This window comes from Lichenostomus cassidix, chromosome 7, assembly GCF_008360975.1.
Source record: "Lichenostomus cassidix isolate B80296 chromosome 7, HeHo_3.0, whole genome shotgun sequence".
NCBI lineage: Eukaryota > Metazoa > Chordata > Aves > Passeriformes > Meliphagidae > Lichenostomus > Lichenostomus cassidix.
In genome coordinates this window covers 21,873,918-21,888,874 of record NC_139488.1, presented here as the reverse complement: position 1 = coordinate 21,888,874, position 14,957 = coordinate 21,873,918, and the positions used below count along the sequence as shown (strand labels likewise).

The following is a 14,957-nucleotide window of genomic DNA, read 5'->3' as shown; positions in this document are numbered from 1 at the left end:
CACTGCAGAATCAGAATTTTAGAACATGGTTAGTTAGTTACCTGATCATTTTTCTTAGGATAGAATGAAGTGCCTTGATTTCTTCTGAGTGACTGAAACTAGGCAGATGGCCTCCGAGTGCTTCACAGAACCTTTCTGCCTCTTCCCAGGTCCTGGTTCGCAGCACTCTTTCACTGTGGAAGAACTTCAAACAGCCAAATGTCAGAACAGAAAGTGGCACACGTGCCAGCATTTTTAAAACACTCCTGGTTCTACTAAAATATGGCCACCTGAGATTTAGTAACTGGTATTTCCATAGGGAGAGAACTTGACTTTTTAACAATTTATTTTTCAGTTTATTTAACAACAGCCAGACTCTGAAGTTTAGCTGACAAAATGTATTTCAAACACAACATATTCCATGACAGACTTTCTCTGTTTTCCTTTACCAGGAAGATTTTAGAAACCACCACCCAAGCTCATTCTGTAACTGCAAGTCAACTTATAAGTTCTAAGGGGTATTGCTCTTTCAAATTTACGGTGAACTACAAAGCCTAATGTTCACTGAAACTGGACTCATTTGGGTGCTATTAGTGAAGGAAGTTCTTTGGCACACCCTTGGCTACCTGTATGCATCTGAGGTGCAATTTAGCTCATACACCTCAGCTAACATGTCCACTTGATCCCCTTGGTTTCAGTCCAAGACAATTCCCATCAGCTGGATCTCTCTGCACAGACATGCTGCATTTGGTCAACAACAGTTGTGCAGAACCTGCCAGGGCCAGCTGTCATGTCCATCAGCTATGGGACAGCTATGCTGCACAGCAGCACAGACCTATCCCTTCGGGATGCTTGCCCACACCCATGTTATACAAGCTGGGTTTCCCCACTTTGCTACATGAGCTGTTTACAACAAACAGTTCATTGCACTGAGTCCAAAAATAATGAATAAATAATCCAATGAACAGCCTCTGTTTTAACTTGATTTAATTTTTTCATAGGAGGGGAAAAAACTGCATTTCTAAACACAAATTTGTTTAAGCTATTCCAGATAAACAGCACAGCTGCCCACTTCAACTACCCACTTCAAAACAGCAAAATACAACTGAGGCTGAATTTTTTTTACATCCATATTCAAACCAGAGGAAATTCTGCCTCTCTCATCTATACTCTTAGAGTACAGAAAGGAAAATGGACAAGGGAAGGTGATGCAAGTGCTTTCCTTTCCCATCCAGGTATCTCTGCATGCCAGATGGCTGCAGGAAGACACAGGCACAGCACGCTCCAACAGCATCAGGCTCCTGAGACAGCAGCACAGAGCCAGTGCTGTTGTCCCACTCAGCTGCCCACAAAAAGAGGCACAATGCACTTTCCAGGAATGGCAGAGGATGATGCATGACAGTATCTACAGGCAGTCAACCTGAAGCAACATCAATTCCCCCTCCTTGTGAGGAGCACCTTTAAAATGCCCTCCAGAACAGCTATGCCCACAAAATGGCTGATTGCTCACTTGATCCCAGACAGTAATGAGCCATTAAACATCACATGAGAATAATATTTTACCTTGTAGCAGGCAAGGCCGGATCCATTGTGCCACCCAGGGGGACAGGGATCGGTTGGCTTTGGAAGCACTTCTGGCTCTTTAGGCTGCCCAATGTATTTTTTGCAGACAGAAAATGCTTTAGTGGTTTTACAATCCTTAGTTTCCCACTTTCCAAGAGAATTTCCACTGGACATGGCCACACATCCTCCTGAAAACTCTAAAATTAAAGCCACCACAAACACACTTAAAACCATTGGCTGGCTTTAAAAAAAAACCCCTGACATATTTGTGAATTACTACTTTATTTTATGCTCAGAGTTCTGTAACATGGTACTCCAATGCTTGCTCAATCTAAAAGGACAGCATTTTTATGTGTTTTTTAGTTTTCCAATTTACCTGGTTGCATGGAATTCCAGTTAGTGTATGTCACAGCTCCAGGTTCTTCCCCATTCACTGTACCCCAGGAATATATTCCTGACTGGCTAATATCGTGCAAACCGGTCCAGAAGTACTTTTCTTCAACTTTGGTGTGTTTCCTAATTAGACTGTTTATAAATTCTTGTTCAAATCTGAAAATTCACAGATTAATCTGAGTCAATATTTGAAAGATATCGAACTACTGAGACAATTTAAAAACCAGGGATATTACTACATGAGTCAGTTCAAGCAGTCATCCAGGCAGTCCTATATTCAACATGGGGGCAGCAGGCTGGGAATTCTCATACTTCCAAGAAGTTTTCACATTGTAGATTTACCAAAGTGGAAAACACGGCTTTCTAATTCTTGGCAAAAGCAATTCTCTCTCTACTTTTTCTTTACAAACCATTAGTTAGCATACAGTTTTAATCTCTGATTTTATCTCCAGGATTGTGTTGTTAAACCTGCTCATAAATTACCAATGTGCTTTACCTGTTCATCACTGTAAGATTGCACTGGGCTCCATATGAAACTTCTATTTTATCAATCCTGTAACAGTAGTTTCCGTGTCTCTCCCAGCCCTGGTTAGAGAACAAAAAACACATTTATACAAAACAAAGTAATTTAAGCATTACCTACAGGAGAAAATAAATCATTGCCAACACTGGCTGGTGCCCACAAGCTGGCACAGCATACACAAGAAAGAAATGCACTGTGTCATATACAAGGTCCAGTATCATCAACTCTCAGATTCAGAGTTGTAAAAAATAATGCAGCCACAGGAATAAAATACACCACTGTTTTAGCTTGCCTGGGCAGAGTCTTCTGACCACTATGTGCATTTACAGAGAGAAACACAAGGGCAACAGCCCAGTCCTGTTCAAAACAATGGGAGTTTTCATGCTGTTCCACCAACGCCAGGATTCAAACAGAAGCATACTAGGAAGGCATATGCTAATGTTTCTTTACTTTTGAGAAAAATACTTGATGCTGAAAAAGTGTGAACTCACAAAATTTCTCTATTATTCAAATATTTCTCCCCACAGTTACACTGAAATTTCACGGAACATTAATGTGTTAACTCTATTCCAGCCTAGCAATGCCACTGATGTCTGTTACAGCCAGCTGTAACTCTACATGCTGTAAGTCTCTGAAAAGATAAGAGTAAAAAGGTTGTGCAGAAAGAAAGATAAGAGATAAACAGCTTTCCTGTTGCCAGCAATATGCCACACAAAACCGAACCAAATTACTCTGAAGTAGCTAACAATACCATCCAGGCTTGTTCAGAAGACTAAAGACTTTTTTTTAAGCTTTATTTATGGTGTAAGATGTCATACTGTAAAAAAAAACCCTTACAAAACCAAAAGGCCCCACCTTTATTCAAGTCACAAAACGAGAGCCAGTGAAGCATAACAAACCTAACCTCAGTTAACAATCTCTGCATATCTTTGTTTCAAAGTGCTTATCCTAAATTTTAAAACATAAAGCAAAAACCACAGAACAAATGGTGTTATCAATAACATTTCTAATAAAATCAACTTATTTAAAATAAATAAACAAAACGCAACATCTCCTGGGTCCAAGCTCATAACACTTTGATCAATAAACAGACTGGTAACACATCCAGAGCCTGCTTAAGAGAGTCTGAAATTTGGTTTATGCTAAATGTCCTTTTTCAGATAAAATGTTTCACAGATTTTACTGAATGGACACGAAAGATGGGGAAGTAGAGGAAGTGAGTGATTTACGGCAGGTTTCTGAACCAAATGCCAATAAAAGAAATAGAGGCTTTCTATTACCTCTTCCAATGAACAGCTTTCATCTGATTTTGTTTCATTCAAAATCTCTCCTTTTCTCTTGCAAACATATTTCAATTTTTCTTCACAGGATTTGACTCTCCACTGTCCCAGCTGTGAGAATGAAGAGGAAAAAACATATTTTAGGTTCTAACGATCTTTCAATTGCCATGTTTCCATACGGGGGGAAGTGATGCCTGATGATTTTTGTATTTTCTTTTTATACATTTTTATACCCTTTCCCTTTCCTTGTACCCTTCACAAACACTTCTTGTACCTTAGGCCTACATGTTTATAACTCTTGCAGTCTGACATTTAGCTTAGTTTGGGGGTTCTCCAGGGGGGAAGATGAAACATTTATAACTATCTCAAAACTAAATGTTCCAACCTTGGATGGAGACTCCTCTCTGGAATATATTTTTGTAAACTACACTGTAGTCTCACTTGGGGGGGGGGTAATTAGAATAAGGGGAAAATTACTTCATTTGTTAAGTTTCTGATTGGGGGATTTTAGGTAGATATGCTAATTTGTGAAGTCCATAAAACGGAATATGAGTTGTACACGGGTGTGCTCCTTGGCATGTTTTCCACCTTTGATGATAATTCACCTAGGATCCTATTAAAACCAAGGTAATACCCTTTTTCCCTATACTGCTGTGTCTGCCTCATATTTTTACCAGCTTTTAAGGCATTAGGAGAAAGCCAAAATGCCTCTAATATAGATACTGGGGTGGGATGCCCTGGGTTATATGCACAGGTACATCTTTGGAAGGGAGAGAGAAAGCTGAAACATGCAGAGATGGGAGGATTCTGGATCACATCCAAAGAGAAAAGAAAAGCCAAGGTGGTGCCAACTCTCTCAGATCAGGGTGCAGGAGGTGTGCTCAGCTTACTGTGGAAGCAGCTCAGAGGCAGCTCAGAGGAGCTGAGCACAAGCTCCAGTGTCAGGCTGATGGCACAGCAGGCAAATGCATGCCCCACTTTTCTAATCAATGTGCAGGATGGGAAACAGCCTGCTTCCCACTCTTAGTGACTTCCTTCCCTCACCAACACCCTTTTTAGAACATTCCCTCCTCAGACTGTGTGGCCCAAATGGGTCCAGGAGATGACTGAACCAGATCTTCCTTCCTTCCTACCCTTCTGCCAGACACATGCAAGAATACAGCAACCCAAAACACAGAGTAACAAGGCTGCCTGTCTGGCCAACACTGTGGGAGTCACAGAGCTAAGAGTAATTTCTTCCATTCTTTTCAGCACACAGGTACCACGTTCTAGCTAAGTAATTTAAAGAAATTTGCTTGTAGAAAAATGTATTTTAAAGATTATTTCAGAAATAAGATCAGCTATCTGCTTTATTGCCCTCTTTGACTTTCGCACACATCAATGTTGCCTCTACTATGATGAGAAAACCAACAACCAAACCCAACACGGTATTCCTACCTTGCCTGAATATGACACACAGTTAGGAGTGCTGTTAAAAGGAACTTTTGGTTCATTCTGATCCCAGTATGTAAAAACCACAGGCGAGTGATCTGACCATTTGAACAAGGTTGGCACATCGTCATTCTTGAGACCCATCCACATTTCCTCTTCAGCATCTGTAATTTAAAATTAGGACAATACTGTCATTTCAAAATAATATTCAAACTAATAAGAAAGGAATGTGATATGAGTAAAATCAGATTTTTAATCATTATACTGTGCAGCAGTGAAATATACTGTGTAGCAGTACAGTAATATTTTTTTCTTACAGGGAGAAAGGGTATTTGAGACCATAAAGTATGTTTTTTATCTTGCTTCTCAACTTATATTCATGACTATGAGTAAGTTTTACAGAGAGGATAACAAACAGGAAAAAACCCAACCACAAACAAACAGAAATAATGAGCATACAAACATAAAACCCTCAACCAAATTTAATTTTAAGCGTGTAGGTAAAGACATAACACCAAACAATACTGATACTATTTATTAGTTCAGTGACTCAGCTGTCAAAATATTGACCCAAATATCTACTATTCTCTTTGAATGACAAAATTAAACACAAAGTATTAAAACACTAGAAGTAGGTGTGCCCAGTAAATAATAAATTAATAGACTGAACCAGAACAAGCCCTAACACAGAGGGCCTGGATCTGCACAGTAGCATTCAGCACTAGCCTGAGTATAAGCTCAGCATTAACATCCACACTTAAAAGCTAGAGGTTATGACCATCATATGCTAGAACATGGAAAGCAGTTTGTAATCTATGGTGTGCAGCACTTGGTGCTGGACATTTACAACTACCCCAACTCACCATTATGAAGCTTTGTAACAACCAGTTCAACATCTGCTAAGGAGTGAATGCTGATGAGGTTACTCTTATTTGCTTTGCACAACTCCTCTGCTGTACTCCAAGGTGCTGGGTTGTTCATCAGCATGTAGCAAAAGCCATCATGGGGGAGCCAGCCTGGATCACAGTGAGTATCCAAGTGGCTCCAAAACTCTAATAATGAAGAGAAATGGAATTAGATGCTTTTGTTTTACATTGGCTTAATGCAAGGGATTGGCTTTAAATTCAGCAGCACCTTGAAAACAGCCAGAATGAAGCAACAAGAATGTGTTCACATCTCTTCAGGGCTCATGTAAGAAAGGGTCACAGCTTAGTCAAGCAAATAGACTTCAATGCAGCATGCAGCATTATGAGAACTCATAATATTCTGGGGCCATGAAGCAGATTGAAGGAGAAAGAAGATAGTGGGAGTCAAAGTAAAAAGCAAGAGGACATTATGTTAAGCTGGTCTCAGTGTAAGTGAAAGGTTCAGAAGTAATTGCAAGCAAGATTTCAAAAGCAACTGAAGACAAAACAAGTTAATTCATTGCAGGAGAGAAGCATACAACAAATGCTTCCTTAAGATATTCAAGAATTCAAACAAGTTTTAATGTGTGCTGCAAAGCATATACGAATAGCCTTTCTGATTCAAAACACACTATAAAATACTCCAATCACAGGAATTTTGTTTTTTAATGAATAAAACACTGTATGAACACTGGTAATAACTTTACATACCCCACTGAGGAGCCACAGAACGGACAAGAATTGTTACTTGACAACAAGCTTTCAGGGTATCACCAGTTCACTGGTATCACCAGTGAATTTGAACCAGTTCAGTTAAATTTAAACTGATTATTATTTTTTCCTCAAATGTACACACCTCTCCAGGGGGAGCTGGAGACAACATGCCTTAGCCAGAGACACTCTACAACTCTTATCCCCTAGTCCTCGCTGTCATTCAAGGACAACTACCTTACAGTAAAAGTTTTTGCAGGAGAGCCCTGCAAGCTGGAGCCCTGGAAACTGGGTAAAGCCAAAGCACACATCAAAAAACAGGTGATGGATATGGGAAGGGCTGGATATCCAGGTGTAGGTAAATGGCCAAAAGCATGGAAGCAGTTATATGTCACAGCTGGACTTTAAAATACTGAAGGGCTCTATGTGTGCCTGTAGGTCAGGATAAGGGAATTGTTATCTTCTAAGAGCTGTTATGGATACAGTAAAGATTTCACACTGAGCAAGGTACCAACTCTGGCACTCTGATTTCCAGTGCTGGGCCTGGTTTCAAAAGACAGTAAGGTTACTCAACTACTTCTATTTGAACTTGACAGAGTTTGATCCAAGAGCCAGGTATGGTCCATTTTATGTCAATACACACCAAGGGTGAGACAAATGTGCTTAAAGCAAAGATGGAAAGGTTTGGGGTGCAACTGCCAGTTCCAGACTTCCAGTAATACATGAAAGAAGTCACAACCCATGGAGGAAAATGTGATTAAATGAGCAGGACTACTGCAAAATGCTTTATGTGTGAATGAGAAAGCTGCAAAAAATGAAAACTGTTTGTGATGCATCATCTTGATACTGAAGAAACAGAATTTGCTTCTGTTCTTCTGAAAAACACAAAGCTGTTGTGAAAATGTTTTGGCAGAGATGCCTAAAAAGGCTTGGGAGGGAAAAGAAAGACTCCATAAATGAACATTATACTTGTATTAACATACAAAATTCAAAAATGCAAACTGTCCTACCTGGAATGCTTGAAACTTCATTGAGTGACTTCTTGCAAGTATATGGAAGTCGAGTCCCACAGTGGTAACTTTGCCACTGACCTGAAGCAGCATTCATCACCACACAACTTGTCCCATCCAGTGGGGATAAATTCTGCATATCTATAGACCAGAACAAATGAAAACACAACAGCACAAGTTATCAAACAGTAAGGCAGTGACTGCTTCCTTTTACTGCTGATTTTCGATACAAGAATAACACACTTTGGACAGTACAGAACCTTGTATTTGAAGAACGTAACTTGCATCAGCTGAAGGCAGCTGTCCTACCACAGGTCTCACAGAATGTTTTTTCTAAGAGAGAAAGTTTCAGAATCAAGGAATCTTGAGTTCTTTTCCAATGTTTAATCATAGAACCAGGAGGAATGTTCTATTTACAATACAACAAACCCTTGGCTGAGCACTTTCCCAGACTAGAAATATCTCAGGGGAGAACCATTTTTGCAGCCCTCAGCTTCCTCTGGCAGTCCCTTTCCACCCTCACTCCAAACACAGCTCTGCATTTTCTCTCAATGCTCACCATAACCCCTACCTTAACAGAAACATTAGACAAGGCCCCAAATTTGAAATAGCACGGAGGATAATTCTTTTTTTGTAGTCTTCAGCTTTTCTTGGAGCCTCTTTCTAATGGAACTTCTTGACTTTCTTTTTCTTTGAGCCTCAATGCAAGCCCAAGCTGTGACCTACAGAGAGCACCCCAGCTCCCCCTGTACTGGGCTCGTTCAGGCTCACAGAAAGAAGGCTCAGGGTAGATCTTAGCTCTTCATGAAAGAGAACAGTGGGTTGGGGTTTGGCTCTTTTCAGAGGGGTAAAGTGAAAGGAAAAGTAATGTGCACAACTTGCAGCTATCAAAATTCCTGTAAGACACCAGGAAGTATTTTCACCAGAGGAGTAGACATGTCTCCCATGACTGCAGACCAAATTATGCCACTGTAGCTTAGCATAGTCTGGCCTCTAGTTTCCATTACAGTCCTACAGAGTGATCACAGTTCCAGAAGAAGGTGCAGCCAATAGTACAACCAGCAAAGTTCTTAACCATTTCAAAAGACAGACCACGCTTGTAAAATCCCTCAGAAATTTCTTAGTAAAGCTATCAAAGAAGTAACAGAAACCACTTCTCAACTTCTTACAGAATTCCTGTTGCTGCACTACTCCAGAAAGTAAAGGAAAAAAAGAGTTCCACTTAAAAATGCTCAAGTTCAGCTTGAATGACAGAACAATATTAGCTTCAGTACTCTCAATGACTGTTACTCAGGGATTCTCATATACTCATAGACTCATTACATATTTGTAAGAATATTACAAATTTATACTGAAAATTCCAAATAAACAATAGCCTCACCAATCCTACTAGCATCTTTGGAGTAATTAAAAAAGGCTTTTCAAAGGTTTTATACTTATTTTATCTTCACCTTGAAACAAATTTAAGCAATCTTGAAGTTTAAAAACCCCAAGTTAAACTTTTAAGTAACGTCAGTCCTTGCACATACACAAACAATTGCAATACTTGAGGGAAATCAGTGTCATTCTGTCAGTGGGAGGAGAAAATTAGCACCTAGGAAAGCTGTGGATGCTTTACTAAAATGGACTTCAAAAATACTATTTAAGTTTTACCCTTTTACAGATTTATTAACCTAATCAGCCATAAATATAAAATGAGAACAGAAAGATTCAACGGCTAGGAGGAAAAGATGCTTCTGAAAATGGAATGAGATGAAGAAAAAAATTAAAATACTAGTTACTGTTGTGAATACTGTCAATACCACCAGAAATAACAGTACCTGGATGCCAGTTGAGAAAATTCAAAGGTTTGTGATCTGACCACTGCCAACCTCCAGAAACGTCCAGTTGATTTAAGCCAATCCAGAAGATCTCAGCAATGTCATCCTTGGCTAGAGTTTTTTTGGTTTATTTTTTTAGAGAAAACAATTAGTATAAAATGCTCATCCTTTATTGGTCTCCTTTAAACTAAAAATGAGATCTGAAATGGCATGCATTTCAGGAAAGAAAGACTGCTGCTATAGTTGGACATGCAAACTTTCTTGAACCGAGGAGGAATCCACCCACATAAGCCTTCCCTCCCAATGCATTCAAATGTTTCTCCTTTGGTTTCATAGTCCCAAAGGCATGTGGATAATTTCTCTAGATCAAGACTGAGTATCAGTGAGGACAATTTCGTAACAAGAGAGTAACATGCTGCTAAAACACAACTGCCACTCTGGCTTGTATGTGAGATTTTGGTTACATTCCTCATTAACAATATGAACAGCAGCTAACTGTTGTAATGAAATGATACAGATAAATTTAACTAACATCTTAAAGTGAGATTACCACCTTAGCTTCGCTACACAAATGAAAGCCAAGATATTTAAAGTACAATCAAGTTTTAACCCAGAGTTTTAGAGCAGAAACTATAGTTCTGCCTCCACTTTATAAAGATTTCCCAATATTCATATACAAATAATTACACCTACCTTGTATGTAACTTAATTCAGATGCATTTTGGATGCTAAGTAAATCTCCTCCTTGCCTTTGACATGAAATATAAGCTTCCTTCCAAGAAAGAGCAGACTGTGTATTAAACTGGTAGCAGTTTTCAGACCCTGGATCACGTTCCCAGATATCATGACAGCCATCCTCTGTTTAAAGGAAGCAGCAGGTACTTGTAACTACAACTGCACAGAAACGTTATGAATGTTTCAAAAGAAAAAGTTTTACATATAATACTGAAGGTCTATTGATTTTTATATTGGTCATCACAAATACTTGCAAAATAAGCAAATGCTGCAACAGAAAAGCTTTTACACAGCTTAACAGCAACACCAGGATGGAGTTGTATGTAAGAGAAAGGACAGAATGCTTTTTGGATGTCGAAACTCAACATGCCTGGCTGTAAGCAGATTCCCCATTTTCCATCACGAGAATAATCTTCAGAAGTGGCACACCACTTCCCACCCTTATGAGTTTCATCCTGAATGCAGTCATGATACCATTCCTTGTTATACATAAAGGGGAACTCACAGGGTTTTCCGTAAGAGTTGCCATCTTTGGTATAAACCTCTGCAGAAAAAAAAAAAAAAAAGTAAAATAAAGAAGTAAAGAAATCCCCCTTGCTTAGGCGTGGAAAGGACAGCAAATCAGTGTTACTGTTTGTACAGAAATAGTTAACCTAAAAGCATGCACATCACACTTATGGACTGAAAGCACTGTATCTTCTTGTTACAGATCACATACAGCAATGCCCAAACTGAAATAAATTACATAAAGAGAAATAATTTTTTGTAGTATTACTTCTGAGAAACAGCAGAAACTTGTCTCCCCCATCCTGGTAAATTACAGATAATCCATCATCCTATTGAAATCCATGTGGTTTGTAGAATCCTACAGAAAAAGGACTCTAAGAATCAACACACACAGAAGAGGGAAAAGGTAAAGCACGTTTTCACCACTTCTTCCAGCAAGCATGAGAAGACTGGCTTCCACGGCAAGTGCACACACTACCATACCAAAGCTCACAGTCCAGCAGGCTGTGAGCTGGAATCATGCTCTGAATTTGACTGTATAGCCTACCAGCAAAGAAAACACCTTCATATCCTGCTAACAGGAAAATTCCCATCACAGTGAGGAGGAGAGTGTCAGTTCTGATAGAAGGTGGCTGGTATTTTATAATTAAATAGGTTTGCACTGAAATGTGGGGGCAGGGGGATTTAAACCTGCTAAGAAAGTGACTTGGCAACACAACTTCTGCAGTTGTACATAGTTTTTTACCAAAAACCTTTCAAGTTTCATTTTTGAATATCAGTGTCTCTCTACAACACTACATTCTATTGCTTTATTGATCAGTCTTTCCTCATAACTAATTTTAAGAACTTATTGGCACAGACATACTCAAAAAGCACTTAACGAATAAAAAATCTCCAAACCCCTGTGCACACTTACTTACCCTGGTAGGGATACCGACATATATCACTGGAGGAATTGTTGCTTCTCCACTGGTCTGTTGCATTTATGCTTGCAGTCACATAGTTATTCTTGATAGTCACTTTGTACTGAGATGCACCAATGATGGAAGCATCAGCACATCGCCACCACAGCATTAATTCTGAGTTACAATCAACCATTTTCAGGCGAGACACTGATTTGGTGAATATATCAAGTCCGAGGCACTGCTTGGACCCCAAGTGAAAGAGGCGATTCTGGGATACCCATTTCCATAAAGCTTCACTCGTGTCCCTGCAGTCATCTATCACTATCAGTGAGTTTTTAACTTGTATGCATTTGTTCTGTTTGTCATGGCGAATGGTAAAAGCATCGTTGCCTGTGTAAGAGCAAACAAATATCCACATATGGTTATGATTCAGTATCATTTTCACAGGAAGTTCATTTTTAAAAGAGTAAACACATTCTGAGAAACGCTATCAGAAAAGAACAGCAGCTGCCGTTCATACGTTAAACCACCTGGTTCATACAAGGCACAGTCAGTACCTTTTCCTGCTTTCAGTGAGTATTCTTAACTTCTGGGGCAAAAGAGTTCTTTCAAAGTCTTTATAAAGTGAGGAGAGACAAAATGAGACTTCTAAGTCCAATTCTAGTGATGAGAATTCTTCTTCTATATCTAGCCTATACTGATTGCATCAGACCCTGATTAATTTGCAAGTTTACAGGGTAAAGAATCTTGTCTTCATGCCTATCTGCAACCACAGTAACACACACAACAGACATCATAAAATACAATTAACAATCTTCACTTAGTAAGCACTTTTTTTAACTGTGTATCATATATGATACACAGCATGAGATGTTTACATGTGAACTAGCTTGTGGGCACAGCTGCAGTATTACTAAGTTAACTGGCACTGCTTTGAGGAGAGAATTTTAGAATGAGTATCCCACCAAAGACAGCATATAACAGATTAGGAATATGATTTTGAAAAATTACATAGGGACCTTAGTTTCATTTTCAGTTCTGGCATAGTTTGTCAGTTAAGAGAAAAATGAAAGCTGATAAAGCATAGCATACCATTTAAAAAATATGGGGATCACCCTACTAATACAAGCTAACACCTCTGCCAGTGTAAGAACACTTCTGACAAGCAGCAGTAGGTTTAAGGTAACCAAGAAAAAATGCCCTGGAACCATTTCTATGCCACAATAAAGATGGCTGCACGGTACAGAACTTTCACTAATAGGGCTAAAATGGACCTTGGCTGTTCCAGGCCCACAAGGTTATTACTCTGCTGCTTAAATACAGACTCTGCTGAGTAGTATTTTGTATTTAATAGTATGCACTGTCACTCATATTGCTACAGCGTTTTTCTGTTATGAGTTACTAATAGGTTTGGCTGAACGGGAAGGAAAATATTCAGTGATGTTATGCAGCGAATTTTACCACTACTTCCCATACACCCATGAATTTTCCACTGTGTAAGTGCCAAATAGTATTTAAATAGTACCTAGCTGATCACACCATAAAGAAAAATCTGTAAGTCAGCCATCTACTACAGTGACCCTTTCTAAGTACACTTCAACTGTCTCTTTCATCCTATTAACTAAGACACTTTAACAACCAGACCTGCTTTTGTAGTATCCTTTAACCCTGCACTTTTTCAGCGCTCTATCTGCTTTTGCTTTTTAGTCTTTCCTCATTACTTTCTTCCTCTTTTAGATTTCTCGTGAGAAGTTTTCAGCCTCTTCACACATCTTTCACTTCTGCCTCCACAACCCTCATGCTGATATAAAGCAGAAAATAACCTTTTAAAATTCCCCTGGAAAAACTGCTGATGTTGTCTCACCAAATCTCCCTGTGCAGCAATTTATTAATAATCACTCCAGTTTAACGCTCTGGACACAAGTTTTACTGACATCTCCAGCTACCAACCTGAGCCTGTTACTATCCTAGGATACAAATAATATGTGAGGAGCAACTTAGCGAAGAGCCCAACTTGTTTCCCGGAGCTCTGACCAGGCTGTTGGCTTTGGCCCCCAAGAATGTGCTCGACGTGAAACTTTTCCACCTGCGTTCTGCCGGACAGGGCAAGCCTCCTTCTCTGACTCACTGCGCACACAGCAGCGGCTAACAGCGGCGGCGGGACGCGCTGCCGGGAACTGCCCGAGCTGGGCTCATTCCTCTCCCCGAGCTGTCGGGCCAAAGGCCGCGGCGCGGCCCGGGGCGGCCCCTGGCCCGCGGGCACCGGGAACGTGGCAGCCGCGGGGCAGCGGCGGCTTTCGCGACGCCTCAGGCGAAGAGCATGGTCCGAAGGGGAGGTCCGGGGCTCTTCCCCGCCTCGGTCGCTTCTCCTTGTAAGTTTCCCAAGTAGTTTCCACGCAGTTGGGCTTCCCCGCCGAGCGCAGCGCCCGAAAGAGCCGCCGGGGCGGAAGGCCCGTCACGGCGCCGCCTCACCCGCCCGGCGGAGCGCTCAAGGACCCTCCGCGCCCGCGGCGCACCCGCGCCCCGCCTCCCCTCGCCCGCCGGGCGCCCGGCTTACCTGCGGGGTCCCGGCGGGCCGCGCAGCACAGCAGCAGCCAGGCGAGGCCGCAGGCGCGCAGGCAGCGCCCCGCGCCCGCCATCGTCCCCCGCGGCGCGCAGGCTGCGCGGAGCGCCGTGCTGCCCGGCTCGCTGTGCCCGAGCGCCGCGCCCGCCGCCCGCCGCGCCTCCGCCGGCGCCGCCCCATTGGCCGCCGCGGCGCGCGTCACTTGTTGCCAGGAGGAAAGCGGCCCCCGAGGTTGGGGCGAGGCGGGGCCGGCCGGCGGGGGACGTGGAGCGGCGAGGGAAAACACGGGAATGAGGGTGACGGGGAAATGCGCGCAGGAAAAGAAAGGGAAAAAAGAGGGAAAGTAATCGGGGGAAGGAAAGGAATTAAAAAAAAAGGGGAAAACCCGAGGAAGAACTAGGAAAGCCGCTCGAGTTGTCCCATGGCCAATAAAGTTGAAACTCAAAAAAAAAAAAAAAAAAATTGAGGAGCTCAGTTGGGGAAAGAAAGGGAAAAGTGTAAGTGTTAGAAGGGAAGAAAAGGCGAAAGGTGGATAGATTAGTCTAAGACCAACAAACGCACGGAAGTGAAATATTTCAAATGGTACGAGCAATCCGCATCACTGTGCTCCTCGTTCCCTTCTGACCGCGGGG

The 14,957-nt window shown here is 41.4% G+C and overlaps 1 protein-coding gene across 1 annotated transcript in view; it reads right to left on the bottom strand.

Annotated features, from left to right (window-relative positions):
• LY75 (lymphocyte antigen 75) overlaps positions 1-14,476 on the bottom strand; it is a 44,887-nt gene extending 30,411 nt beyond the window's left edge. Inside the window, exons 1-13 of the mRNA XM_085066670.1 lie at positions 14,320-14,476; positions 11,778-12,152; positions 10,721-10,894; positions 10,309-10,473; positions 9,616-9,726; positions 7,796-7,936; positions 6,033-6,221; positions 5,176-5,333; positions 3,739-3,849; positions 2,432-2,520; positions 1,919-2,091; positions 1,543-1,739; positions 42-184 (exon numbers count right to left, since the gene is read on the bottom strand). Of these exons, the coding sequence (XP_084922796.1) occupies positions 42-184; positions 1,543-1,739; positions 1,919-2,091; positions 2,432-2,520; positions 3,739-3,849; positions 5,176-5,333; positions 6,033-6,221; positions 7,796-7,936; positions 9,616-9,726; positions 10,309-10,473; positions 10,721-10,894; positions 11,778-12,152; positions 14,320-14,401 (2,108 nt within the window). The 5' untranslated portion in view covers positions 14,402-14,476. The remainder of the gene's footprint in view (positions 1-41; positions 185-1,542; positions 1,740-1,918; positions 2,092-2,431; positions 2,521-3,738; positions 3,850-5,175; positions 5,334-6,032; positions 6,222-7,795; positions 7,937-9,615; positions 9,727-10,308; positions 10,474-10,720; positions 10,895-11,777; positions 12,153-14,319) is intronic.
• Positions 14,477-14,957: the final 481 nt, after the last annotated feature.